Here is a 26759-nt window from a genome sequence, read left to right on the forward strand (position 1 = left end):
GGTATTTTAAATACTTGAAATATCATTACAAAAGGAACACCTATTCCAGTTGAATATCCCAAATCTTTGTGAAAGGAACTGTAATAAAGAAGATCTGTGGTTTGTTGAATGTGTAACTTACTCCTTGTTGTCATCCTGGTTGTCATATCTCCCTCACATATCCAACAGCACTACTTAGAACAACCTGCTGTACCATAGTCATATTCCTTCTCCTATTTCTGGTTCTTCTGCTAAAGTGTTTTACAGAGAAGGCTTTATTACTGGCTCATCCACAGCACTGAAGAAGTATCTCTGTTGCAAAGATGAAATTTAGTGCATACCTTTTGAAGTATGCTTAACATCTTTGTAGTGAAATGAGTTAGCATGTAATTTTTAGCTATCTCCAGCATACACCTTGAAATTGGTTACTTAACAAGGAATAGCAGAGGATTTAAAAGTGGGGTTTAGATGAATGAATACCATAACATCTTCTATAACTTGATCAGTACTTGATGGAATGGTGGCTGAGGTGCTTATTCTTCTGAACTGCATTTTTGTGTGACTTTCTGAAGTAAGTACTTCCAAATCTATTGGATCATCATTCTCTTTACCATAATCTTGATGCCAAATGGTTTAGAGAACAGTCTCATATTTGAAAGGGTTGCTTTTTTATAAATAATTTGTCAAGAACTCCAAAAATAAAGCTGTTTTGTGTAAATATTAAAACATACAAACTGATCCCTGAAATTGCACTCTTCAGAAATTTGCTGTGCATGTATGCTGATGCTTGTAAGTATAGTATATAGTTCACAGTACTTCATCCTGTCCACTCTGCTATGTGTAATAGAGAAGTAAAGCAAAACAGATGCTTTTTTGTACCTCCCATTGAGGTACTACTTTTTTCTCCAAGCGTACTATATTGTGTTTTAACTATATTTATGTGTTTTCCTTTGACTTCCAATAGGTAGCTCTTTGATCTGTGTTAGCCTGAGTTAGACTGTAATTCTGTATCCTTTTGTTGAAGATTTTGCTTTCATTTATGTACAGATAGATACATTTAACAGATCTACTCAACACCCTTTTCTTTGCACAGTCCAAGTCCTTCATCACTGGGAATTTTAATAGTTGCTTTTGCTCTGCCATAGATCACAGTAAATGTGATGTGATTCACTTTTGCATTCTCTTCCATCATCACAATCCCTTTATTGAGCTGTTAATGATGTGGTTTTGTAAATGAAAAGATGAGTGGAGTTTTCATAATTTAATGTATCTGAAGATGTATTTAGATGGAAGAGAATTCTTTCTACTTGCCTTTGTTATCTATAGCACCAGACAGGGTAGCTTTAAAAAAAAAAAAGAAAAGGAGACAAAACGGGTGAATTTAGAACTAAATTTTGTACAATAAAGAATGTACAAATGAGGACGTTGGTGCATAAATGTCATCTGAATTTGTTAAAATCTGTATGTTTCTTGTATCTTTTAAAATATGTTGGTGTTGCTGTGATGTTCAAACTGTTAAAAATGTAAAGTTAGTGATTGGATGTTAGTTGGAATGAGAAGAAGAGCTGCAGTGTCTGAGAATTCAGTTCTGAAACAGATATATATATTTTTTTTTTTGCTAGGGACCAGGAATTTCAGAACAAATCCTTCTGGGAAGCATTGCAAAGTTCATCTTGTAGGTTGATAACTGTAAAATCCCAAAGCTCACCAAGATAGCCTGAATTCTGAAGTTGATTCTGGAATCAATTCTGTATTGGAAGTACTTGTCTTTCATGAAACCAGTCTGACAGATGTGTAGAAACAAATGCTTGGGTGCAGCTTCCCTGTGAATTCTGTATTATTTTTCTAAAATGGTCAAAAGAGTGGTTCAACAACAACAACAGAGAGTAATGGAGGGAGGGGAAAAGCCTCCTTGAACTGATTTTTTGCCTAACTGGGAAATAATCTACTTAAGTATTGAATGTCTCAACACTTGAAATAGAAAAGCATCCTAGAGATGTAACCATAAAGTACAAATAGAGTCTTGGATGCATTTTTTTCTAAGTTTAGATTGAAGGCTGATGAAGTAAGGATACTCTTATGTTTCTATACATACTTAAAGAGGAGAATATTTTTCTTAAAAGGTTCAACGATCTTGGTTTGATATGAGGAAACAGCCTTTGATAACTTGCCCTGCTTTTCAAATGTACCAGAAAAGGTCACTGTTTAGCTTTACCAAAGTACTTTGAAACTTGATAAAAAGGCATTTCCTGACAAAATCACACCACTCAACCCATTGGATTTCGGTGACATTTGGAGACCATTGACAAGACTGCTCTTAGTGATGTGCACTAGACAGCAGTGATTCATGTTAGGTGACTCATGGGAGTTTATCAGCCACTTACATGACACATCTTGACATAAACAGAGAGAATATTGCAATACTATGGGGTTTTTTAATAGAAGAAAAGGGATAAAAATGGAAATCTCACTGATGAAAGCTGTAGCTTAATGTTTCTGTTAAACCAAGACAAATAGGGGGCTGAACTGTATAAAGACTATTGTGAGACAGGAAATTCCCACCTGATGCCTCATACATTGTTGCTTTTAACATTCCTGTTTGTGTATGACACAGGAGCATCAGGAGGAAAGGAAATGTGAGTTATTTATTGGAAAAGGCCTAAGAAAGCTTTCAGTATAGCTTATGGAAAAAGCCAAGTGATAGGGATTTTTTTTCTTAAACTGGATACCATAATTGTAAATATTAAGACTGGGTAGTGAAACTCTTCTCACCAAAAATCAAGGCTGTAGCAGTTTCTTCATTACTCATCTAGACCTGAAATTTGTACAACAGATTCTGTCTCTAGTGTACAAAAATTTCTGGATATGATTTATCAGAAGTTTAAAACCATACTTTAAAAATCCCCCCCCTTTTTTTTTTCCTGTGGTGTATGTGGAGCTGGGAGACAACTCAAGTAGCATCCAAAATGACATAAAGAATATGGGTTTCTTTCCTCTGCCACGTAGGAGAATTGCATGATACAGGAGTTGCTGTGTGGGAAAAGCCCAGAGGACTGATCTGAGGTGACTTCGTGTAACGAAGCATTTGTTTAAAATGCTTGGAGAGTGTTAAAGACAATTCAGCTTATGCTTTTCCCTGCTAACTGCTGCTTTTTGAAGAAGAATTTTCACCCTGTGGCAATCAAGCACTTTTTTTCTGAGGGCTTGGAATCACTAGTGTTTACCAGTTGAATTTTTAGGATCTGTAGCTGATGACCTGAGGTGCTCTGAGAACATTAGGGGCTGCAGGAGAATTTCTGGTACTTCTAGTAGCTTTGGAGCCCAGACATCACTCTGGAGCTGAGGAAATGCCTGGACTGTTAGACTCTCAGTCTTGTCATTTATCCCTCCTTTCTCTTGTGGCTTCTGTTTTGTGTTTATGTTGTCACTTTCTTTGTAAAAATCCTCAAAGCCTCTACTTGGCAAGTGGGTTGGGGTGGGTCAAGACCACCTCTAAACATTTGCCTGCATAGTAGCACAACTCTCTATTTAAATTTAATCCATACAATTGCTGATTCAAAACTTAAAATACATAACAAAGCACCATTGCTGGAGATGTCACACTGGCAGTCAAACTTGAACGTGACTGTAATGTGTAAGTGTATAGTGCTATGGTTATTCTTTGTTTAAATCTTTTTTGACAGATACTTTATCTTTGTAGGAATTGTGATAATATGCTGATTGATACTCCCAAAATTCCAATTTAGGCTGGTCTCTACATGACAGTGTTGGCATTTAACTTGAAATCATTTCTTTATCTAAGTGGATATTCATGAAACAGCGCAAGACTTAAGTTTTCCAAAAGTGTCCCGAGACCTAGTTTTGCAAACAAGAGTAGTGTTATGCTGAGAAGTCTTTTTGACATGTTTTATTTTTCAGGTGGCAGAGATAAGCGTGGAGGTCCCATTCTAACGTTTCCAGCTCGTAGTAATCACGATAGAATACGGCAAGAAGACCTTAGAAGACTAATTTCATACCTAGCGTGTATTCCTAGGTAAGTGATGGTCTCTTGATAAGCTCTGGAGCTGTAAAACCAGTTAAGTGAATTATGTTGTGATAAACCCACAAGCTGGAAGACTGAATGGATTGAGAAAATGAGCAAATTCATAGCAGGTTCTTTCAGCTACTGTTTTGAAACTGGTTTTTGGAAGAGACCTAAATAATTATGCTGCCTTGTATAGAAGGAAGGCTAGTGTGCCTTAATTTGCAGTAGTTTGTGTCTTGTAAATGGCACTGCTGTGCCATGTTGTTGTTAATATAGAGAAGATTGCAGATACAACTCAAAGCCTTTCAGTACATCAATAATTAGAAACAGGCCAGTCATCAGTCACAATATGCTTTGTGTGACGTGAGGTCAGCACAACACTCTGGTTATTTGTATTAGATAAGTTACAGTGTCCTGATATAGCACAGGAATAACCAGGAGAGAGAGATGTAAAATTGCTTGTACAGGGCTCAGATAGAAGTGTGGAGAGATCTGTGAGAGTACTGATATCATTGTATTATCAACAATTTAAGCTATGAATTACAATGTGCTATTTAAATAAATTGGCAGAAGTCAAATCCAGTGCTAGTGTGTGCATATATGCACACTAATATATATATATATATCTATCTCAACTGATATATATATATATATTTAGGAGTTTTGTTCTATGGATGTAAAAAAGTTAGCTCACACAGGACTTTATTCCTAATAGTAACTGAATTAGGTACAGAAATGATTCTAAGACCCTGAGTTTAACTCCATCTCAGAATCTGTTAGCATTTAATACTGGAGCAACACTGTGCTTGAATATGCCTCTGAGTTCAAGGAGCAGTTGTCATTACAGTTGAAAAAAAAATCCCTTGGATGTCACCCATGAATGCTGTATCTCCCATATTTCTGCAATGTATTCCATTATAGACAGTCTTGTTTGCACCTGATGGAATCAGATGTCAGTTTCAGGTTGATAAAAGTGCTTTCATAAAAATAACTTCAGGACATGCGTGACCTGCTCTAAGCGGCCCTTCAAACCCTTAAGATTCTGAGACATCTAGTTAACAGTTTGCACGGCCTCCCATGACAGCAACTGTTGGTATAATTCAGTTATTCTAATCTTTATTTCACTCTGAAGTGTAGGAGTGTTTAGTACTTCTTTACTTTTTTAGCTCTGAAATAATTTGACTGCTTGAGATGTATTCTAGCCTTCTACAGCTTCAAATTACTAGAGAAGGTTATAGGTAAATATGCATAAAAATGTGCCCAGGAATATTTTCTAGAGATAATCTGGCAAAATACAGTGGTCCTTTGGCAAAAGATGGATTTTAGTTTAGCATCAATAGATTTCAAATGAGAAGAAAGTTAGTGTAAGCTTTCTGTCTTTATAAGTATAGCAAAGCTTTGAGAATAAAAGGAGCTTTATTAAAAGCACAATTCATTTTCATACAACTCATGTTTTAGGGACTGATCATGCAAGTCTTGCTAATTAAGAAGTCCCAATTGTTACAAATAACCTTAAACATTTGGTGTGTCCATTGGTTATTGCAGTACTGTTACTCTGTGTGCCTGAAAATTCAGAGGTATCAGTTGCTTGGCAAGAATTCTAAACACTTAAGGTGATTCTGTCTCTCACTTTTACTAATTTAACAATTAATCTGATTTAAAAATACTACTAAACTTCAGTCCTCCATGCTGACAGGACCAGATATTAGTTCAGGTTTACCTAACAGATGACCTTGCATCACATGTTGAGGGACTTGCTTTCTACAGCCCAATAAACATGTGCCTCAAAATAGTGGCAAGAACTCCTCATGCAGTGTTCATTTTTTGTGGTGAGATAGAGATGGACTGAAGAGCGCTTGTATAATAACATACAGCCTCTCAATAATGAGTGGATCATTAAAACAGGAGTTGTTTTTGGCCTTTAGTTCAGTGAGACTGTTAGAGAACATTTTCACCATGGTCAGAAAATTGTGGCCTACATGTATTCCAAGCTAGTCAGTTTTCATGTATTTTTCTACTGCTCTTGCCATTTTTGGCATTCCTATGTGCAGGTGGGGCAGCCAGCATTTATCCTGATAAACTCCTTTTTTAAATGATGGTTTGTGTGTTTGACTTGTTTTTAAACTTTAAAAAAACTCCTAAGGAACTTGTATTATCTACTTATTTTGAGAAGCTCTTCTGCTCTCCTGTAACAGCCATAACTTGTTTTTCCACAATGTGACCAATGGGACTGTGTAAAGTGTGCCAGTGAAGCTTCCCTACCTATTGGACATTCTGAAAACCTCACAACATGAAGTCCAGGCTTTCATTTATATTAGTCATATCCCTGAAAGTGACTCATGTACTCAAATAATGGGTAGTTGGTCCCTTTTGATAGTCCATTGACTATGACACATTGGCTTTGAAATATTTTCCCTTTCCATGTTAGCCAGAGCACGTAGCAAATTCTACTGGAACAAAATCAAATTCTCTGATGTTGGTGGTGATTGCTGCCTTCAGTCAGTGGCAAGCACTGACATAAAACAAAAGATACTGATGAAAAAATTGTCTGCCATTCTCAGAGGAGTTGCCAGAGAATTTGGATGTAAGGTCTGTCAACTTTTGGACAGCAAACTTGAGCTCAGATTTTGTAGTAGGATGTTGATGCAGTTTTGTTCACAACCCTAAAAAGCTTTCTTACCATTAAGCATCCACAAATCAGTTCTGTTACAGACGGAATGGTCAACAGTGAGGTGTTTTCCTTCTACAGACTCCTTAACTCTCAGGTAATATGGAGTTACATCTGAGACAGTTTAAAAAAACACTCGCAGAAGGGATAGGTAAGGATAGTATGCCGTCTTCTGTCGTTCAGGGAATCCCCTCAGTTGTTAGGCAGGAATATTGTCATCAGTAAAGCTCTGTGTGTTCTGAAGAGTCAATTGCAAATTGATTATATATATCTACTTCAGTAGGTGATGTGTTTAATGTATCTGAAAGGTAAAGGAGAAGGAAGACTGGAAGATGAATCATTGTGAATATAAACAATGAAAATGAAAGAGGAGATAAAGACAGATTATCAAATAATTTTGAGATACAGGTGTAAAGCTGTCACCCACAAGGAGTTTGGTAGGGGGTAGGAGAAGCTCCTTGAGAGGTTCGTGAGGTCTGTTGTTAAGTGTCAGCTGGTCACCAGCAAGACCCCAGAGTGTTAACAGCTGAGGAGATCGTGTTCATTAGGTGGTGTAATACAGTAGAGTGCTGTGTTTCCAGTTGTAACACTTGCTTGATAACCTGTTCTTCTTTCTTCTGCAGTGAGGAAGTATGTAAACGAGGATTCACCGTCATTGTAGATATGCGTGGGTCAAAATGGGACTCCATAAAACCTCTGCTGAAGATTTTACAGGAGTCCTTTCCATGTTGTATTCATGTTGCACTGATAATCAAGCCAGACAATTTCTGGCAGAAACAGAGGACTAACTTTGGCAGCTCTAAATTTGAATTTGAGGTAATTTTCCCTAAGGTATACAAATTCACATTTATTTCATGGTTTTAAGTGTGCTCACGACTTATCAGCATCTCAAAAACTCTCGGATAAATTATGTTCTAGATGAGAGAGTGTGTTAGACTAGTGGTGCTGGAACCAGCTTGGTTTTCATCATGTACTTAGGCTGGGTAGTTATACATGTTGTAATTTACATTCTTTTTCTGAGTGTGAAAAAGGTGGAATTACTGTTTTGCTCCTGATGGTAAAAAGTTAGATTTCATCTGTTTGTTGTCTTGGTGTGCACTGTGATAATTGTGCTATCAACAACATCCAAAGGAAAGCAGCCAACTGAACCTTGCTGTTATTCTCCTACTGCTTTACAATAAGCAAAGTCAAAACTTAAAACGTTGAAAAGGATGGTTGCTGGTTTCTCCTTAAGTGTTGTAAGGTAAGAAAGAAAGAAAATCTTTCATTTGGGAGAAAACCTGCAAGACAGGAGGCTGATCAGAATTGATAGTTGAAAAGGAGTGTACGAGAAGTTTTCACCTGGACTTCATGAGCAAAATGATCTACTCTTACAAAGACAAAAACTTGAAAGGAAATTTCCAGTTCATGTCAGTAACAGCATTTTTTAATGTTCATTTTTCTTTTAGACAAATATGGTGTCTCTGGAAGGCCTTACCAAAGTAGTTGATCCTTCTCAGCTAACCCCAGAATTTGATGGCTGTTTGGAGTACAACCATGAGGAGTGGATAGAAATCAGAGTTGCCTTTGAGGACTACATTAGCAATGCAACCCATATGCTGTCCAGACTGGAGGAACTGCAAGATATCTTGTCAAAAAAGGAAATGCCTCAGGACCTGGAAGGTGCTCGCAATATGATAGAGGAGCATTCACAATTAAAAAAGAAAGTTATTAAGGCCCCCATCGAGGACCTTGATGTGGAAGGACAAAAGCTGCTCCAGCGGATACAGAGCAGTGATAGCTTTCCCAAAAAGAACTCTGGGTCAGGGAATGCAGACTTACAGAACCTTTTACCCAAAGTATCCACCATGCTGGACAGGCTGCACTCAACACGGCAGCATCTGCATCAGATGTGGCATGTGCGGAAGTTGAAATTGGACCAATGTTTTCAGCTCAGGCTGTTTGAGCAGGATGCTGAAAAGGTAAGGGATTGAAGGAGAGGAGTATCAATGGGCACTGCCTGGGGGACTTGAAGTACCAAGGATAACAACTGCAAGTAGTAATTTTTGTCTTCACAGTTAATCCCTAGCCTTTCAATGAGAAATAAAGGATTTTTTGACTGAGAGCAACGTAGTCTTCAGGAGTAAAACGGGTGATGTGGTAATTCTGAGTTGCAAAGGACACAGGTAGTTCTCACTGAGGAAAATTTTAAGTGGTAGTGACTTAAAAGCTTTAGTAAGTTTTCATTCCAGACAGATGCTTTTGCGTGCATCAAGTGAAGATGAATGCTGTGTACTTTATAAATCCAGATGACTAAGGGCTACATCAGTCTGCCTTTGAGTGACCCTTGGGATTAAAATGTCAGGCAGTTGACAAAGTCTGAAGAGACTGACATGGGGAACTGCTTCATTCATGCAGGATTTGAAGTCCCAGGCTAAAAACTGATATATCTGTTTTGACAGTGCATATGTCATTAATAGAGGACTGAGTGATCTCAGAATGTTTTGGGCTAACCAGACCCTTCAAGTGAGAAAGCCATTGATTGTCATGGAATTTGAGGTGGAAATAGGACAGGCAGTGCACTTTGAGATGAACTCAAATAATACCTATTTACATGTAGAATGGTTTTACAATCACTTATTACCTTATTGCCCAGCAGCAAATAGCTTTATGGAAAGGTGGAGAGTTTTTCTCAAAGGGAAGGCATGTCTAGGCTATGCAGTCAAGTGGCAAGTATGGTCTTTTGTCAGATTTCTTAGAATATTTTATGTAAGGATGCCTGAACTGAATGAGACCAAAGGTCTGTGTTAAACCGGTATCCTGCTCTCCAGCAGTGGTCATAAGCAGATGCATGGGGAAGAGTAAAAGCAGAGCAAACATAGATAATGCTAGTTCTTTCTCCTTGTTCCTCTGTTTTCTTCCCCCATACTTTCCCATAACTTCATCATTTCAGCTAGGGACTTTCTTTAGACTAATCTTAATGTTTTCTACTGTGTTTAAAAAAATAAGTAGCTTTTTATAAGTATCACTTTAAGTGTTTACTGAATAAGTATAGCTGAAAATAGTAGAGGCATGTCAAGCTGAAAAAAATCTGATGAAGTGAATTTAGAGTTATGAAGTTATTTAGACAATAACAAGCTGTTGGTGTAGTATTGCTCTTTCAGGCCCAAAATGCTTTTTGGCAACCTTTCAGACACTTAATTATAGCATTAATTATTCTTTATTGCAGCAGGAACAAAATCTATTTTGACATGGTACATGTGATATTGAAAGATAAGTTGTTCTTTTACTCATCTAAAAGTTGCCTACATAACTTTAGCTTTAAGAAACTTCTTGTGAAATACTTGAGCCCGTGGGATCAATCTCTGTCCTGCCTTGTGGTTGTGTAAGCTCCTACCCATGTTTTCTAGGTTCAAAATTCCAATAAATGTCAATATTAAATTAATGCACCTTGTTTTTTTTCAAAACTGAGGGAAATGTTAGGCACCTCAAAATGGGGTTTGAAAGCAGCTATCATACCTGGGGCATTATTCTCTCATCAGCAAGTAGAAAAAGATGTTTGTATACTGTCCCAGCTCACTTTTGAATTAATATTTCTCTCTTTGCCAGCATATTTTAAAAGATCTTTAAATTAACAGTTCCCTTTTTTTGCTGAACATTCTTTTTCAGCTTTTCCGGAGAGTAGGTGAGTCTTCTGAGCTGAGATCAAGCAAAGATTTCAAGACCACTGCAGTGGATGTTAAACTTTGCCTTTTGCTGTATTGCTTGGTCTTGGAAAACTTTTTCTTTCAGTGCCACTGTTAACGGTGTACCTCCATTGGTGGCCATTGTCAGATAAGGTCTTTCCTAAAATTTGTTCCTATATAAAGGTATTTAAAAAACCCCACAATAATACAAACTTATTAAAAGATTGTCTTTAAACTTGTCTAAAAGAAGGTAATGTGTAGTGCTGTGCTAAAGTGTAGCATGGAAGAGTTGGTTTTGATTCTGCTGTAAAGTTATGAACTAAAAATATTAAACTTGCTGCCAAAGTACTTGATCAGCAAGAATGTATTTATATTTAATTTCCATGAGTTGCCATTTTCATTCTAAATTACTAAGCTGCTGACATCATGAAGTGCTGACACTAGAGAACATGTAAGCTTGGTAACTCAGGGCAGTGCTCCAAGCTTCTTTGTTTACTATGAGTTTGTTGTAGTAATGAAGTTTATGACTTTATGACCTTACTGTAGCTTGTTGAGAGAAATACTGATAGTAAAGATTTAAAAGCCTCAGCTGGTTTGATCCAAAACCTCAGACTTCAGCAATGATTTGGTTAACATATGCAATAACTTAAGATGGGGAGAGCATCAGTATTAATTTTCATGGCTTTAGACTCTTTTCTGTGTTCACAGATTTCTCACACTACTTGTCTATAGTTTCTGCCATAACTCCTTAATATTTTCTTGTAGATGTTTGACTGGATCACACACAACAAAGGTCTGTTTCTGAACAGCTACACTGAGATCGGAACCAGTCACCCCCATGCGATGGAGCTTCAGACACAGCACAATCACTTTGCCATGAACTGTATGGTAAGAACAAACCTCACTTCACAGCACTGACACTTTATCTGTTTGATCTGTGTTATGGTAGAAGCCACAAATTATGCACATAAATCCCTTCTCTTAGAAATAGTGTAAATTTTGTAGTATGGTCAAAATAATCAACTTTTCCAAGGGAGTGTTTTTGTAGGACAAGTCTATGAATTGTGGAGAGAGAGAGCAACAAAGTAAACTTAACTAGGTTACGCATGTTGCTGGAATAAGGGAAGGACTAGTAGGGCAGCTTTTGTGTGTGGTAGGGTTGGGGTTAAGGCAATAAAAGACACAAGTAGAGAAGGACCAATTTAGGTTTGGAAGCTATAGGTTCACTCCATGGGCATGGGGACTTGCTCCTTCATGAGTACTTTGTTATTTCTTATTGTTCTGCATATGAAATAGAGCAGAAAGAAACCCTCAGAAGGACAGTGGGTGTCATGGGCATGAGATGACTTTTGGAACTTAGTAATTTTGAATGCCTTTCAGGCAGTTCTTGGGGTTGTACTCTAAAGGTTAAATTCTTTTTCTGTCAGCCTATCCTGGTATTAGTTACTGTTATTTTCCTACTCCATACTGTTCAGATGCTATCAACAGTAGGCAGCACTTCAGCTGATGTAGCATAATTCCTCTTTTGCTGTTTTCACTGTGAGTCTCTTGCTTGTAATCTCTGTTTTGCTTGTAATAGACAAAATATTAATTTCAGAGGACTTTTTCTCAGCCTGTAAAATGACTTCTTGAAGTGTACAAGGAACAGCTTACATTTGGGGCAAATTAAACATTCCAAATGTTCAAAAGGGGAAAAACAAGCCGCAGATTTTCAATGTGTTCCTGTAGCGTGATCCCCCCTCAAACACACACCAAAAGGGATTCTTTGGCACAGAACAGGAGAATACAAATTGAGTATGATCAGTCCCTGGTTTTGATAAAGGGCAGCACTCAGATATTCTGGGTTTTATTTGGTTAAATGGCAAAAGTGTTACATGTAGATAAGGGGAAAGATTCAACTGAATGTGACTCTAAAAAATTACATGAACGGATTCAATTTTGTCAGGCCTTATTTTTCATTAGCTTGTAACAGGAAAAATGTTGTACAGACTTAACTCCTGCAAGGATGTTCAGCTTCTCCCTGACTATTCTTCAAGTACACTCTGTTTAACAAGCTACTATTTGTTCACTGATCCTGTTAGTTTAACTCTTCTGTAATTAGAGTTGATTTAAGATCTCTTATGTGAATAACACTAGAGATGGATTAACTCATCTATAGCCATGCAAATTTATTCAATTGGACAGGTTAAAAGAGGAAGAGTGACAACTCTGTATAATGTTTATTACATGCACGAGATTTTGAAGGCTTTTCTTTGTGACTCTAATTGGACCTTAATAGCTCTTGCTTTCCAGGCAGTTTCCTTAGGCTCACTTTAGGTGGGTAAAGGCTGTTCAAGGGATAAATGCTGCCCAAGTAGCTAAATGCAACCCCTTACACTTGCTTAAGGCTTAACCCTGATAATTGTTGTTGCAGCTGCTTTTCCCAACAAATTGTGGTTGCTGCAGGGCACACGCTCAGCTTCACAGCAGGTGCTACCCTCTGTCAATAGCTGGCTCTCCCATCTCCCCTGCCTTCCAAAGTAGCAGCTTGGTTTTCTGAGAGGTGCAGGAGGGCAACTTCTGCAGCTGCTTATGCCAAACTCTGGTGAGAAACAGTGACGGCCTTTGGGTGAGATGCCAGAATTTGAATCTGGTGTCCCAGTCTGAAATAAGCCACCTGGATGTAAACCGTTGTGAAAGCTGCTTACTTCCTGTCATGAACAGGAGTTGTTTACATCAAGGACAAAGAGGATTTGCTGAATATTTCTTTTTTACCTTGTAATGGCTTTGTGCCATTTTTAGAGTCTGATTTTTCAGTATTACAGCCTAGAGCAGTTGGAAGCTTAAACCAAATGTTATAAAGCAAGAAGATGAAGACTACACTGAGGGGGAGGAGATTTAATGTACTTTCAGCAGTTGTGCTGTAGCTACTTTCAACTGTACTTAGCAAGTGATAGGTCTAGGAATCTTGTCTGTTCAATATGTGATATGCTCACATGGTTACCCTTTAAGGTAATACTCTTAATACACCAACTGGTTCTCATTGCAATGAAACTGTCTCATAAAAAGCTGGACATAAAAATAGACATAAGTTTGGTTACCATTACCTAACACAGGTTGATGTGGCTACAAAGGCTGCTGCCTGAAAGGTATGTGACCTGCTATTGCTGAATTCAACAGACTATATACCGATAAGTGTCAAAGCTGTGTCTATAGGGCAAAGAGGTCCCACGTTCCCTAACTCTGGGGAAAAACAGGCTTACAACAGTTCTCCTCCCTGAACATGAGGATGGATTTTCGGTACAATTTGAAAGGCCTGCTTTCAGCAACAGTAAATTGCTGTTGTCAAGTCCTGAGATTTATTTGAGTTAAGCAATACTCCATTTCAGCCTAAAGTTCCTCTTCGGGTGACTAAACAAATGCTTCACTTCTCAGAGCAAGTTTTTAGTACCTTTTAAGGAAGAAGCTTGCTAATAAGGCAGCATAGGGGTTGCAAATAGAAAAATCATTTGACAAAGTTTTTGAACTGCAAAAAGAAAGTACCCATGATGATACTATTAGTCAGTCTTGCATGCAAGAGTGTGAGACACTGATTCTGTGTCTGTCACCAATTTTTCCTGCCATTTTCTATATGCCTACTGGGACACAAGGGAAATAAAAGCAGTTTTGTGAAATCTGGGTGAGGAGGAAGATGTTACCTACTTGAATGATTTCTTCTAGTCTTCTTGATAGACCCAGTGGCCTCGTTTTCGTTGTAGCTTAACTGTGCCCCTCACTGCAATGGTGAGGGTCAAAATGATTGGGAAGTGATATAGCCAGAAGGAAGCCTTCTTTGGAGAAAGCTGGTACTGACTACTATTAAGGGATATGCTGTGACTACTTATTATCTCAAGGCTGATAGGACCATCAGTAGAAGCTTGCTTTATTAACTATAATCCAAAAAGCCCTGTGTCTGTTGTAAGTATATTGGGCAGTTGATTAATGTTCTCAGAGCAGACTGTTTGCATATACTAAACCATTTTATCAAGGTGGTAATCAAATAATTAATGTCATCTAAAAAGAAAGTGTCAGAAATGGGCACTGTTGAGGGTTTTGGGAGGTTAAACACATCACTTGAGTTTACAGAGTTAAAGGTTACAGAAATGACTACTTTAGCTTAGCTTGCTCAAATCCAGCCACAGAGACTGGTACAAGTTAAAACATTAAGAAGCTCAGAGGAAGGAGAGATTGAAGAACATGGACATTTACTGTGAGAGATGAAGGTAAGTGAAAAATAAGAGAGGAAAGAAGGTGATGTTGAACTATACAGTCTTGCAGTAAGATTCCCTAGGTCCACCATGAGAAATGGAGGAAAGAGAGATGATACATTTGGAGAACTCTAGAGTGAAATTATTTCACTCGTTCCTGTGCTGATAGCAATGGTTAAATAGTTACCTGAGACTATTTTGAGGATCCTTGTAGTTGAAGAGTAGGCTAAACACTTTCCTGAATTGTAGCTTATTTATTTTTCAAGAGAAGAGATCAGGTGATACAGTTAGTTGTACTTAAGCCCTTATCTTTGAAGTCTGGATTCCCAAACTGCCAATTTTACTGTTGCTGTGAGACTGAGAATAGAAGAGACATTAGAAAACATTTAAATGGTTAAAGCAGGTGTTATTTTATACATTAATGCTATGTCTCGTCTTATTGGCCATTTGTATGTGAAGTGGCAGCTGATTTGGAAATTACATTGCTAAAATATTTCCATCACAGAGATGTACCACTTATGATGGTTATGGACCATGTCACTGAAGTAGTTGTTTTTAACACTGAATGTGTAATAGTCTCCCTGTCAGAAAACTTCTGTGTGAAACCTTGAGCTAAACAAACATTTTCTTAATGGACCTGGAAAAATCAGGAAGTAAAATAGAACCTTCAGGGCATCTGCCAGCTTTGTTTTGTATTGAGTGTGAAAGAAGTTCAGTTAAGCTGACAGGCTGTCACCTATATTTTCCCCTGTGTACCTGCCTTTCAGGCACACACCAAAGAATGACCCAATGCACTACAGCTTGTGGTAGGCTACTAATCTGCATGGTCTTGCTTAGCAATACTTATTTTATATGTACACTCTCTTGAGGGAATAATTCTGCCATGAGGAGCTTTCCAGATGCTGTAATATGTCTTTCCAGATTCTGGTTAAAGTACGTTGTGAGAGAATATAATTGTACTAAGTGCATTCATGTACTTACTATACATACTGTAATGCCGTAGCTTGAATTGTTCCCTTTTTAGTTCTGTTACAAGTGTCACATGTAACACAATGAAACAAATGCAGTATCACTTCAGCCTTTCATTCTTTAGACAGTTGATCCACATTTAGAAGCTGCAGATGCTTGATGTAGATTCACATGATGTAAATGAGGTGACTGAATTAGTTATTACCTGGTAGGTGTTGCTTCTTTAGCTAAAACCAGGATGGAACTCCATGCAAGAAATAAGATGTCAGTCCCTGGGGAATGAGCACCAGCCTCTCAAGCAGTGCACATAGTTTCTCATATAATAATGGCAGCAGACCTGTCTGTCCTTTTAGAAAATGGAACAGAATTGTTAACCTCCAAGAATCAGTTAACGACAGTCCAATTGTACTGAGTTGCTATTTGAGATTCTCTTGCTCCTTAACTCTTTGGGTCTCTCTTAGGTCATTGCATTCTAAAATACTGAAAGTTAAATCTTTAGTGAATATATCAGGTAGTGAGAGATACGAGAGGGGCATAGGAGGGAAGTTGAGATCATTATAAGATGATATCTTTTTGGAGGAAAGGAGTGTGATACACATTCCTTGGAAAGTGTTCAACTGTCAGCGTATTAATTCATATTCGTACTGCTACAGAGAGTATTCTTCCACACTTGTGAAGCCAGATTGTCAGGGGAAAACAAATGCATTTCAACCACAGCTCAGTTCTGATTTGTTTAACTTCACATTTCTGGTTCCCTGTTCTTCTTATCTAACTGTCGTTTCAGAATTTCCAAAATTCCTTTGTTTTAAGACACAGACAGTTCAAATGGCATTTTAATGGCCTTTATGCTTTTCTCTTTTGACACTTTTTTTCCCCACCCCTGTAAAGGCAATGCCATGGCTTTCTGGATTTAGCAGTCTCCTGTTGATGCTACATACGTTGTAATAGGCCTGAATGTTCTCCAGTCTTTTACAATTTGTTGGAAGTATCAATGTTCTCTTCCAATTGTTTGGTCATGCATAAGAGGAGAGCATAGGTATGTGGGATAACCTAAACAATGAAAAGATACTATTGGACAGGAAGGGAAAACAGCCAACATAACACTGCTGTGCTCAGTGTACTTAAATGGACCTCTTTACTAAGAGGTATAGGCTCGTGCTCCTGCTTGCATATGTGTATACAGTTAGAATTAAGAGACCTGTACCAATCACCACTTAAATGAGTCAGAAGAGTGAAGCCTGGAGGAACAGTGACACTTGCTCCAGACAGTGTCAGACTCTGGGCTGTGGCTTGATGCCAATAGGTAATGATTCCACCTCAGATACTCAGCTTCTACATGGCATTGGGTGTCCATCTGCCAGTGTTCTCCCCTGACCCCTCTTACTGTTAGAAGCATAGTCAGATTTTGGCACAGACTGCCCATCAAATGTCTGAACAGTAATATAACCATAGAGTTTTCTAGCAATTTCAGGTTTTGTTCTTCTGTCACTTTTTGATGCGTGGCCTTTACTGAGGCTTGTTGCAGTCAGTTCTGTATCCCCTGGCTCATTGGACTCAGTTTCTCAACCCTTGATGAAGGAAGGCTGTGATGCTGCTGCTGACAGGTAGCTAAGTGCTCCATGGCATTTCCTGCATGATGGCATTCCAGAAAGTATTGTGTGGACAAGAGGGAAAAATCACTGCAGAATACTAAGATATTAATGATGTTGGTTGTTTCCTTTACAACTGACAGTGTGGCCCTGCATGTATATTTTTAGGCTATTGGCAAGAACAAGTGCAGCTAACAGAAATAGCCAGTAGATGCAGCAGTTTCTGCTGCAGTTCATGCAGAAACGGCCAGCAGCTCTATGCAGAAAAGCATCTATATACTCAGCAAAGGTGGAAATATGCCACAGGGCACAGTTCCCAGCGGCTGCTGGACCAACTACCCCTTGTAACATGAGAGACCTCAATGCAGAGGGAGCTCTGGAAAGAGAATGCAGCTCTGCAGCTCCAGGGCTGGAGGCAATGCCTGTGGCCTCTTGCCAAAGCTGGACCAGCAGGAGATGGTTTCCTTGCCCACAGGAGGTGTGCAGTTATTGAGGACCTGTGTCACCGAGTCAAGGAACTGCAGGAGAAAGTAAGCAGTCTGCACAGCATCAGAGATAACAAGAAAGAGATTGACCAGGTCCTTTCCATCACTCTAGAGCTTCAAGAGCACAAACTATCAACTGTACTGAAGGGAGGGAGGATCAGGCAGAGTCTGTGCCTGTCTAGCTGAGATGCGCAGGCTCCCATGATGAGGAAGGTTGGAAGATAATGGCTTCTGGCAGTAGGAGGAAGGTTTCTGCTCGACCTGAAGATTTGCAGCTACAGAGTAGGTTCACTGACCTCACAACTGCTGAGGAGCCGGGAGCTGTCAAAGCATCATGACTCATTCTCTACGGAAATTTGCTGCTTGGTGGAGGCTTGGATTTGGGATGTTGTGGAAAGACAACCAAAGCTTGTTCAGCTCTCTGACTATTACCTTTTGCATCTCTTCCATATGAGCACCAGTGATACTGCCAGGGGTGACCTGGAGACTCTCAAGTGTGAATACATGACTTCAGAGGCAATGGTCAAGGGCCTGGTAGCCCAAGTGGTTTTCTTCTCAATCCTGAGGGTGAGAAAGTTGGTGGATCTTGCAGGTCAACAACTGTTTACACAGCTGATGTTGGCAACAGGGTTTTGGTTTCTGCAAACATGGAACTCTTTCTCTGAGGATCAAGGATTGCTGGTGAGAGAAAAGTATCTTTGCCAGCAGGCTGGACAACCAGATAAGAGCAGCTTTAGGGTAAGAGTGATAGGAGAGGGAGAAGAGGATCAGTAATGAAGTGGGAAGCGATGGACTGGGTTGGCAAGCAAAGGGCCTGCTGTGATATGAACAAAAGGGATGCTGTAATTAAAGAAACAGGACTGAGCAGGGGTTGCTCAAAGTGACACACAAATTAGAACGTGCAGATTAGTGTTATGCAGAAAGTTCTTATTCCCTTTCTGTGAAATTGCAACGACCAGGTTCCTCTCTGAAGTAGCTATATAGTATGCTTGTGTTGTACAAGGAGGGACAACTGGGATTTGTTACCCTGAATAAAGGAATGCTTAGGAGGGATCTTTACATGTGTAAAAAACTAGGAATATCTAATGGGAGGAAGTAAAGAAGACAGAACCAGACTTTTCTCCATGGTGTCCAGTAATAGAACAAGACATAATGGGCACAAGTTGAAATACAAGAAATTGCATTTTACATGAGAAACACTCAAACAGTTTGTCCAGAGAGGTTGTGGTTTCCTCATCCTTCAGAAATTCTCAGAACCCCACTGGACATGAACATGAGCAACCTGCTCTGATTTGAACCTGCTTTGAGCCAGGGAGACTGGACTAGATCATCTCCAACCTCAACAATCCTGTGGTTCTATGAGCTTCATTCTAGATGTATGAGAGTCAGCCCAACTGAAAGAAGTGACAGGTCAGCTTATATACATGTAGGTCTATAAAAGCTTTCTCAGACCTTTTGGTGGTGAAATTGTTCTTGTTTCTGGCTTGGAAGAAACCAGAAACCCTTGACTGAAAATTAGAATGATTAAGAGCCATTAGTGAGTAAGGTAGTGTATCCTGGAGAATCTCTCTGCTCTTTGTCCATATTTGTCTAGTTTTTGCTTCTAGCTGTGAGGCAGTATAGTAGCAGCAAAGTAAAAATACAGAAATATATTGAACTCCTTAGAACTCAGTTTGTTACTTAAAAGGTAGAAATACTTGCAGAAGTTTATGTGAATATTTGGAGAGTGATGTTGCACACATACATACCATGGATAAATAAGTTGCCTAGTAATTATACTTTGGTTTTCCTATATTGCGTGTGTCTGAATGTCTTGTTGACTTGAACATCTGTAAACGTTCTCATTGAGAATGTTGTAAAGTACAGTTGATTTTTCCTCTTCATTGTAATAATAGGTCTTCATATAATATGATTTTAAGCTGACTATTGACATTGAGACTCTGATCATTTCAAGCTGTTGTAATATGGATGGGCTGTTATGTTATACGCCTAGATTCCAAAGTTAGGCATGCAGAAACTTGGCAAATAAAACCAATCTATTAAGCAATACTGCAATACAGAAGAATCTTGTGGAAGTATACCTCTGTATTTTAAATGGTCTACTAAGTTCCAATAATTTCTTCCCTCCTCCTTCTCCACAGAATGTGTATGTAAACATTAACCGCATCATGTCAGTAGCGAATCGCCTGGTCGAGTCTGGCCATTACGCCTCACAGCAAATCAAACAGATCGCCAGTCAGCTGGAGCAAGAGTGGAAGGCCTTTGCTGCAGCTTTGGATGAACGGAGCACGCTGCTGGATATGTCCTCCATCTTCCATCAGAAAGCTGAACAGGTTAGTGAAAGGGGAGAGCGCCAACAAAAGTTTCTGAGCGGGAATGGTGAGTACTGTTTGCTTTTGACTTCAACAGAAGTTCAAGAGAGTGACAGAAAAGGTCAACAAGAAAGCCAGAGTGTTCATTTCTGACCGTTTCAGCTGATACTCAAACAAAAACTTGTTATATTCAGGACAGCCTACTGCCCTTGCATTGACATGGGAAAGGCATTTTGTGAAGAATGTAAGATAAAACTTAGCCAAATTAGTTGTATGAATTGAAAATGAAGTAGACTTGAATGCTTCACTATCTGAAGCTTTGAAGTTGAAATAAAGGAAAAAAACCAGTATAGTGAGTATCAATATAATGTCTTTCCTACATCCAGAAATCATCACTTGCTTTATTGTCCTCATCGCTCCACCCTCATCAGTCCTTGAGTGTTAAGTTTTAACTCAATAAATCCTTAAAGAAAACTAAGTTGAACTGACCTGAAAGTTAAGAAGTTAATTAACTGTCTTCTGAATCTGAAATTGTGGTGGCGGATGTTTACTTAGTATCCCATAAGAGATTCCTCCTATATTAAACAAAAATTTTAGCTTCAGGCCTATACCAATTATTTTAATTAAGTCATTAACCATGTGTAACTGCCAGAGAAGAGGTATGTGAAGGGGAAATAGGAATAAATATCCCCAAGTTAATAGTCTGGATGGTGAAAGCCTATTTTCCCTTCAAGGGAATTCAGTTCAGAAGGAGAAGCGATGTGTGTGTTGTTGAGTCACCCATTGATATTACAGACTGTCTGCTCTCTACCTCTCTGGTGAATTCAGAGAGCAAAGGTTCTTGACTGGTTATGGTTGAAGCTCTGGGGTGCTGTGTGGCTGCTGAAGATACTTTTCTGTTTGCCTTGCTAAATTGGATCTAAGAAAAGCTCTCATGCCTGATACAACTTTATTTGGAATAAATGAAGGAACCACTTGGGAGCTGATAACTGCACAAACAGAGAGGCAGTACACTTTTAAAAAGTGCATTTTTTTGTAGTTTGTACCACATAGATATTAAGCTTCAGAAATGTCCAAAAATCAGAACTGTGAACGTATTAAAATGCAAATATACATTGCTTTTCATAAAGTTAGTGGTGACATTAATTTAATTGTCCTTAGACAGACTAAGGTAAAGTATATAAATTGATGCCACTGTAGTAAGTATTTTTAGCAGATTTTACAGAAAAACCACGGAAGACAGAGATGAAGGAATTGTTTACCACTATAAAAGTCACCAATCAGCTTGAAGTATTTGATAGACACAGTGTGGTATCTTACCAGTATTGATGCTTTTCTAATGGCTTGGGTTGTTCTGGTTTACATTAAGCATACACACAAGAGAGAAACAGTGAAATATAAACAGATAGGAACACTCTGCTGTCCTTTTTCATAGGGAAATTGATGTTCATCAGAAGTCAGGGAAGTAAATTTTGTGTGTGCGCTGGGGAACTGTGGTAAGGGTCTGTTACCTTCTTCACCACTAAATGTAAGTGTAAACAGGAGGAAAGAGAAGAATGAGATAAAATAGTGCAGCATCTGCTGGGATTAATTTACTTTTTAATTGCTTCTTCTGTGGTTTTCGTTTTATGATTAACTGTGATGGATTGTCCTAGTTGCTTCGAAAGATACCTGGCTGTGATATATTAGCTGTTTCATTAACAGTACAGAGCTCACAGAAAAGGGTTTGGAATGAGAGGAATGACCCCTTTAGAGACTGGTGATGCTTGACCTACATAAGTTGATTAAAAAATAAGCAGCCAAAAAAATTGCACATCCTCTGGAAGTGACAGGTGAGTGTGACTGCCTACTGTCAGATAGAGTGAAGACTGCACCCAGCTCTCAGTCCCTGCTGACTGGTGCACAAGGTGTGTAGCTCTGTCGTTCTACATGGAGCTTCTTAATGTAAGAGACTTTAAAAGTTGTCCCTTGATGAAATGAGAACTAAGAACCTTAGAGTTAAATACTCTCTCACCCTTCCTCCCAGCTTTCAAACAATAATGGTATACCAGGAGTGGTCTGTGCGTTACTTCTTCCTCAAAATACTACATGTGCCTCAGGAATAAAGATACATATGATGAGAGAACTGGCTTGGTTTCTTAAGACTTTTGAGACTTGAACTTGACAAGAATAGAGGATTGTGGTATCTGTAGTATACTTGGCTGTACTGAGTCTAACTATGAAAACCGGAATCGTAGAATCATAGAATGATAAGATTGGAAGGGACCTTTAGAGAGCATCTAGTGCAACCCCCCTGCAGAAGCAAGTTCACCTAGATCAGGTTACATAGGATCATATCCATGCGGGTCTTGAAAAAGCAGATTCTTTTTTCTTCTTTCCCTTGCTAGCATAAGGGTATAAAATTCATGCCCCCTAGCTGTCAAAAATGAATTGACAGAACTTCTGCTGTGCATTGTATGCTGTGATGGCAGTTTCTTGTCTGTCAGGACAGCTTAAGCTTCAGAGATAACTTAAATTGTCTGCAGAAGGGATCCTGTTGCAATATCCTTGTATTTCCCCTGAAAAGCTTGACTTGAACAACAATGCTGACATAGCTATGCACTACAAGTTCAGTGTTAGTCCTAAGAGACCCACCACTTAAGCTGTAAATCCCTTATGTGCATGCTTCTATAGTAGCTTGCCAAACAGATTTAGTGCTGCTCTGGGTGTAGAAGTTAGTGCTTCAGAGACGGAGGTGTGAATTGACTGTGCTGTAAGGCTGCTTTGTCTCCTTTGATGATCTCTTTCTAGCAAAAGACAACTATAGAGTGTTTCAGTGAACAGTTCACCATTAATTCTTTGTGTGTATGTGTGTGTGTCTGTGCACACATGTACAGAATAACTTGGTTTTCTCTGGAGATTTAAAAGATGAGGTGATACCTCACGATATCATGACTATCTCCACAGGATGTTGATGAGTAAGATCTGAGGACCTGAGAACTGTAGCATGTTTTACCTCTTTGTGTAGACAAGACCTTAATTGGCTTTCATGCATTTGAAATGGTAGGTGCAGGGTGAAGTAATTTTTTTTAGCTGCAGAAACAAGAAAAGGAGCAAGAGTAAACTTGAAGCATCAGTATGGCCAAGAGCTTAATTGGTTCTGAAGGCTGCCAACATACAACTAAGCTTGCCTGTCTGAATGACTCAAAAAGTTCCATGTAAGTAAAAGCACCACTCAGACTTGAGTATTTGTTTCTGTCCTGTTATAAGCTTTGTTTCAGTCAGTGCAGAGAGAAGTACATGAAACATTTTTCCCTTAAAAGCCTTTTCAGTGGCTGTTGCACAGTTACTAGTCCTTTTGTAAGTTACCAGCATGGATGGACTTACTGATAGAACCCAAAATCAAGTAGAACATTTTTCTCTCTGTTGCAGTACATGAGCAATGTGGACTCATGGTGTAAAGCCTGTGGTGAGGTGGAGCTTCCCTCGGAACTGCAAGATTTAGAAGATGCTATCCATCATCATCAAGGGATATATGAGCATATTACCTTGGCTTACTCTGAGGTAAGTTTCTTGTTTGCTCCCTTAGGTTGCTGACTTGATAAAATGGTGTAATGCTAAGTTTGCATCATGATTGGCATCACTTGTTGCATAGTGTGTTAGCTGGAAACTCAAGTGCCAGGCTTCTTTTTTAATTTAGTATACTGGACTTTCCTACTGTTGTTTAAAAGTTAAGTATTCTCCTTAATCTTCTGAAAGAAGTTTAAAAGACAATATGGAACTGTGTGTTGTACAAAGTATGCTTCACCTCACATTTGCTTATTATTGCCTTTTAATAGCAGTATAAAACTATCATTTAAATGTTTACTTGAAGGGAAGCTAGATGGCCATTGTTTGGGAAAGTATTCTGTTGACATAGATTGCTTTAAGTGTGTTTTTAAAATCCATCTCTGAAATTGCCTCACAAAAAAAGGCTTAACCATCGAAGTACGTCACTTGACAAGGCAGAAGGTAACATGCTTAGTTCTGCCACACTCAAAGACACTTCAGTGAGCCAATGTGCCTCTGTAGTCAGCATTGTTAAGATTAGCATATCTCCTGCTGCTGCTCTAATCTTGGATTCTGCACACAATGAAATAAGAGTATTTCTCAGTATTTCTAATAGTTGTATTTACAACTCAAGATAAAATGCTTATTCTGAACGTGGCCTAGAAAGTGATGACTAAAGTATCTGTTGCTTGCTGTCGGATTTGGAATTCTCTCATGTGCTTTAGCTGAAGTGAGAAATGCAAATGGGTATTGATGTCACTGTTAGCTAACGTGTATTTTCTGTATTTCCTGGTGAGCTTTTCTTGCTTTCTGTTTTTCAGGGTTCTCATCACAGGGTAAAACTATTTTATGGTTAAATTGGACCGATGGTATTCTGGGTTAAATACAGCCATTTCTGTTTTCTTGAGAGTTTCATAAAACTATGAATTTGATTAAATTACAGTAAAAAATGGTCAGTGACACAAGTTAGGCTACAGCTTGCACCTCCTTTTCAAAGGAGGTCATGGTATTGGATTAATGGTTATGATTTATACATTACACATTACATTCTTACATTATACATTACATACTATTTTCTGATGAGCCAGCTCTATTATGGGCAACTGAATCATAAGTCTGGTCACATTTCATTTAGCAGAAAGATTAGTGTTGATGATCAGCCTTATTGTTACTATATCAGAACTGGATTTTTTGAAAACCTGCCATCTTAGGGTCTGCATAAACTTTATTACAACAAGTCAGATGTCCAGAGTTCACAGAAGCTGCAATTGTTTTGTATAAAATACACACTGATATCCCCATTCCTGATCTATGCAACCTTACTGTGTTATCTGGTCTAAGCACACCTTTGGTGTTAAAGCTTGTGAGCTTACTACACGTGCCTGTTTTAATTCAGTCTTGAGAGTGTGTTTTGTAGAACGTTCCCTTCCTTATAACCTCTTTTAATTAGGAGAATCAATTTGTACTACATCTCTGTCCCTCGATTACGTTTTCAGTAGATTTATATGAAAAGGGCAATCTGAGATGTGTGCTTCACAAGAGTACAGCAAGGAATAAGAAAGGCAGGGCTCTTTAGAATAATGATTATAAAGCATTGAAGTTAAAATAGTGGGATTTTTTTTGGTTAGTTGGTTTTATTTGTTTTGGATTGAGGTGTTTTTGTGTTCTTTTTCATCAGGGATGTGACTGGATAGGAGCCTGCTGTTAAGTGTAAATAAGTACTGTGGATTACCATGTTAAATAAGTTTGCTTCCTGGTGATGCATAATGAAAATAAATTAGATGGGTAGATTATAGGATTGTTCTGACAAATACCTTGAAAATTTATTTAGGATTTCAAAGCTGTAGCTTTTGACTTTGGGATAGCTAGAGATTTTAATAAAACCTTCATTGCTACAGCTCAGAAAACCTCCCAACATAAGATACCTTTTTTTCCGATTACAGGTTATTACTCTTCCCCATTTGATAAAGCAATAGCTTTGTCTTTAGCATCCAGAGTTGGTGCACAACTAATAGTTATATGTACAAATCATGTTCCTCCTCTGGACAGAAGGCTTTATTTTGCCTTATTTAAACACACGTTTCCTTTCTGAAGATTGATGGAGTTGTCTTTCTGTGTAAAGATACCACAGAACTATTTCTTATCGTTATTAGATGTATGATTTCATTTCTTTTGCAGCATGGAGCACCTTTCATTCTCTGATGAATGAACAGGGGAGGGAGAGAGAGGAACGCTGTGGAAATTACAACACTTAGTCATTCATTTTAGATTACAATGTCTTGACAACATGACTTGGTTGCAAAGTGGAAGGCAGTAATTTTAAGAGAGTAAATGGTTTTTAAAGACTAGACAGTCTGATTTTACTAAGAGTAATTGCTGTATATTACTAGAGAAGTAACTTACTAGCTTACAAGCTTAGATAGCTGGTGTGCCTGAAAATCCAATATCTGTACCTTAAATTAAGTTAAATACATACATTAAGAGTCATATATCTCACAGAAATCTTAAGGTAGTCATGCACTGGAAAGGATACTGTGTTAATTCCAAGGAAGAAATGTACATGATCATTTGTTTGTAAAGCTAATAAACTAATAGATCACAGGTTTGATCACAGTTGATTATTTTTTTCCCCTTAAACTTCACAAATTCTGAATATATAATTGAACTCTATTTTGAAATACTTGAAAGACTTGTACTAGAGGATTGCTTTGGATACAGAACATTTTTTAAATAATGATTGTGATGACTACTATGGACTATACTGTTGTTCTACCTGGCTTGACTTCATAGGACCTAGTTTTCCAAGTGAGCTTCATTCTCCGCCTTGATACTTATTACTAAAACAAAAAAAGCTTAAATTGATACTGAGAAATGAACTCACTTGTAAACTAATTAGAAAGGAATTTTCATTTGGATCTGCTTGGCTACTGAATAGCAAATATGAAATATTCCTAGATTTAGTGAAAATGGCTGAGAATGGCCACTGGGGGAAGACCTTGACAAATTCTCTGTTTCTGACATAATGTTGGTTTGATGATGGATTCAGGCTATTGTTTACACTCCAGTCTTGTGTTTTTAGGGTGAGTTTTTCCTATCTCTTAGATGAGCTGTTAGAAAAGTTCTTTACAGATAGCTGAATGATACCAAATGTAACAGTTCCCTGAGCTTCATACTGAAAGTGGCAGAATAGTTAAAGGTCAGTGAAAAGGGCTTTCAAGAGCCTTGGCAGGTATTGAATTTCAATAGTGACCAGATAAGATAGGATTATTGCTTTTTAATTATCATGCAAAGTAAATCTAAATATTGTTACTGTG

At 38.4% G+C, this 26759-nt stretch overlaps 1 protein-coding gene across 2 annotated transcripts in view; it reads left to right on the top strand.

Moving 5' to 3' along the window:
- Positions 1-26759, top strand: part of TRIO (trio Rho guanine nucleotide exchange factor) — a 240855-nt gene that overhangs the window by 70186 nt on the left and 143910 nt on the right. For both annotated transcript variants that reach the window (XM_061996023.1, XM_061996024.1), the window contains exons 3-8: positions 3898-4012; positions 7295-7487; positions 8120-8632; positions 11102-11224; positions 19747-19938; positions 23329-23460. In XM_061996023.1, coding sequence (XP_061852007.1) covers positions 3898-4012; positions 7295-7487; positions 8120-8632; positions 11102-11224; positions 19747-19938; positions 23329-23460 — 1268 coding nt within the window. The remainder of the gene's footprint in view (positions 1-3897; positions 4013-7294; positions 7488-8119; positions 8633-11101; positions 11225-19746; positions 19939-23328; positions 23461-26759) is intronic.

The sequence above is a fragment of the Colius striatus genome, chromosome 4, assembly GCF_028858725.1.
Source record: "Colius striatus isolate bColStr4 chromosome 4, bColStr4.1.hap1, whole genome shotgun sequence".
NCBI lineage: Eukaryota > Metazoa > Chordata > Aves > Coliiformes > Coliidae > Colius > Colius striatus.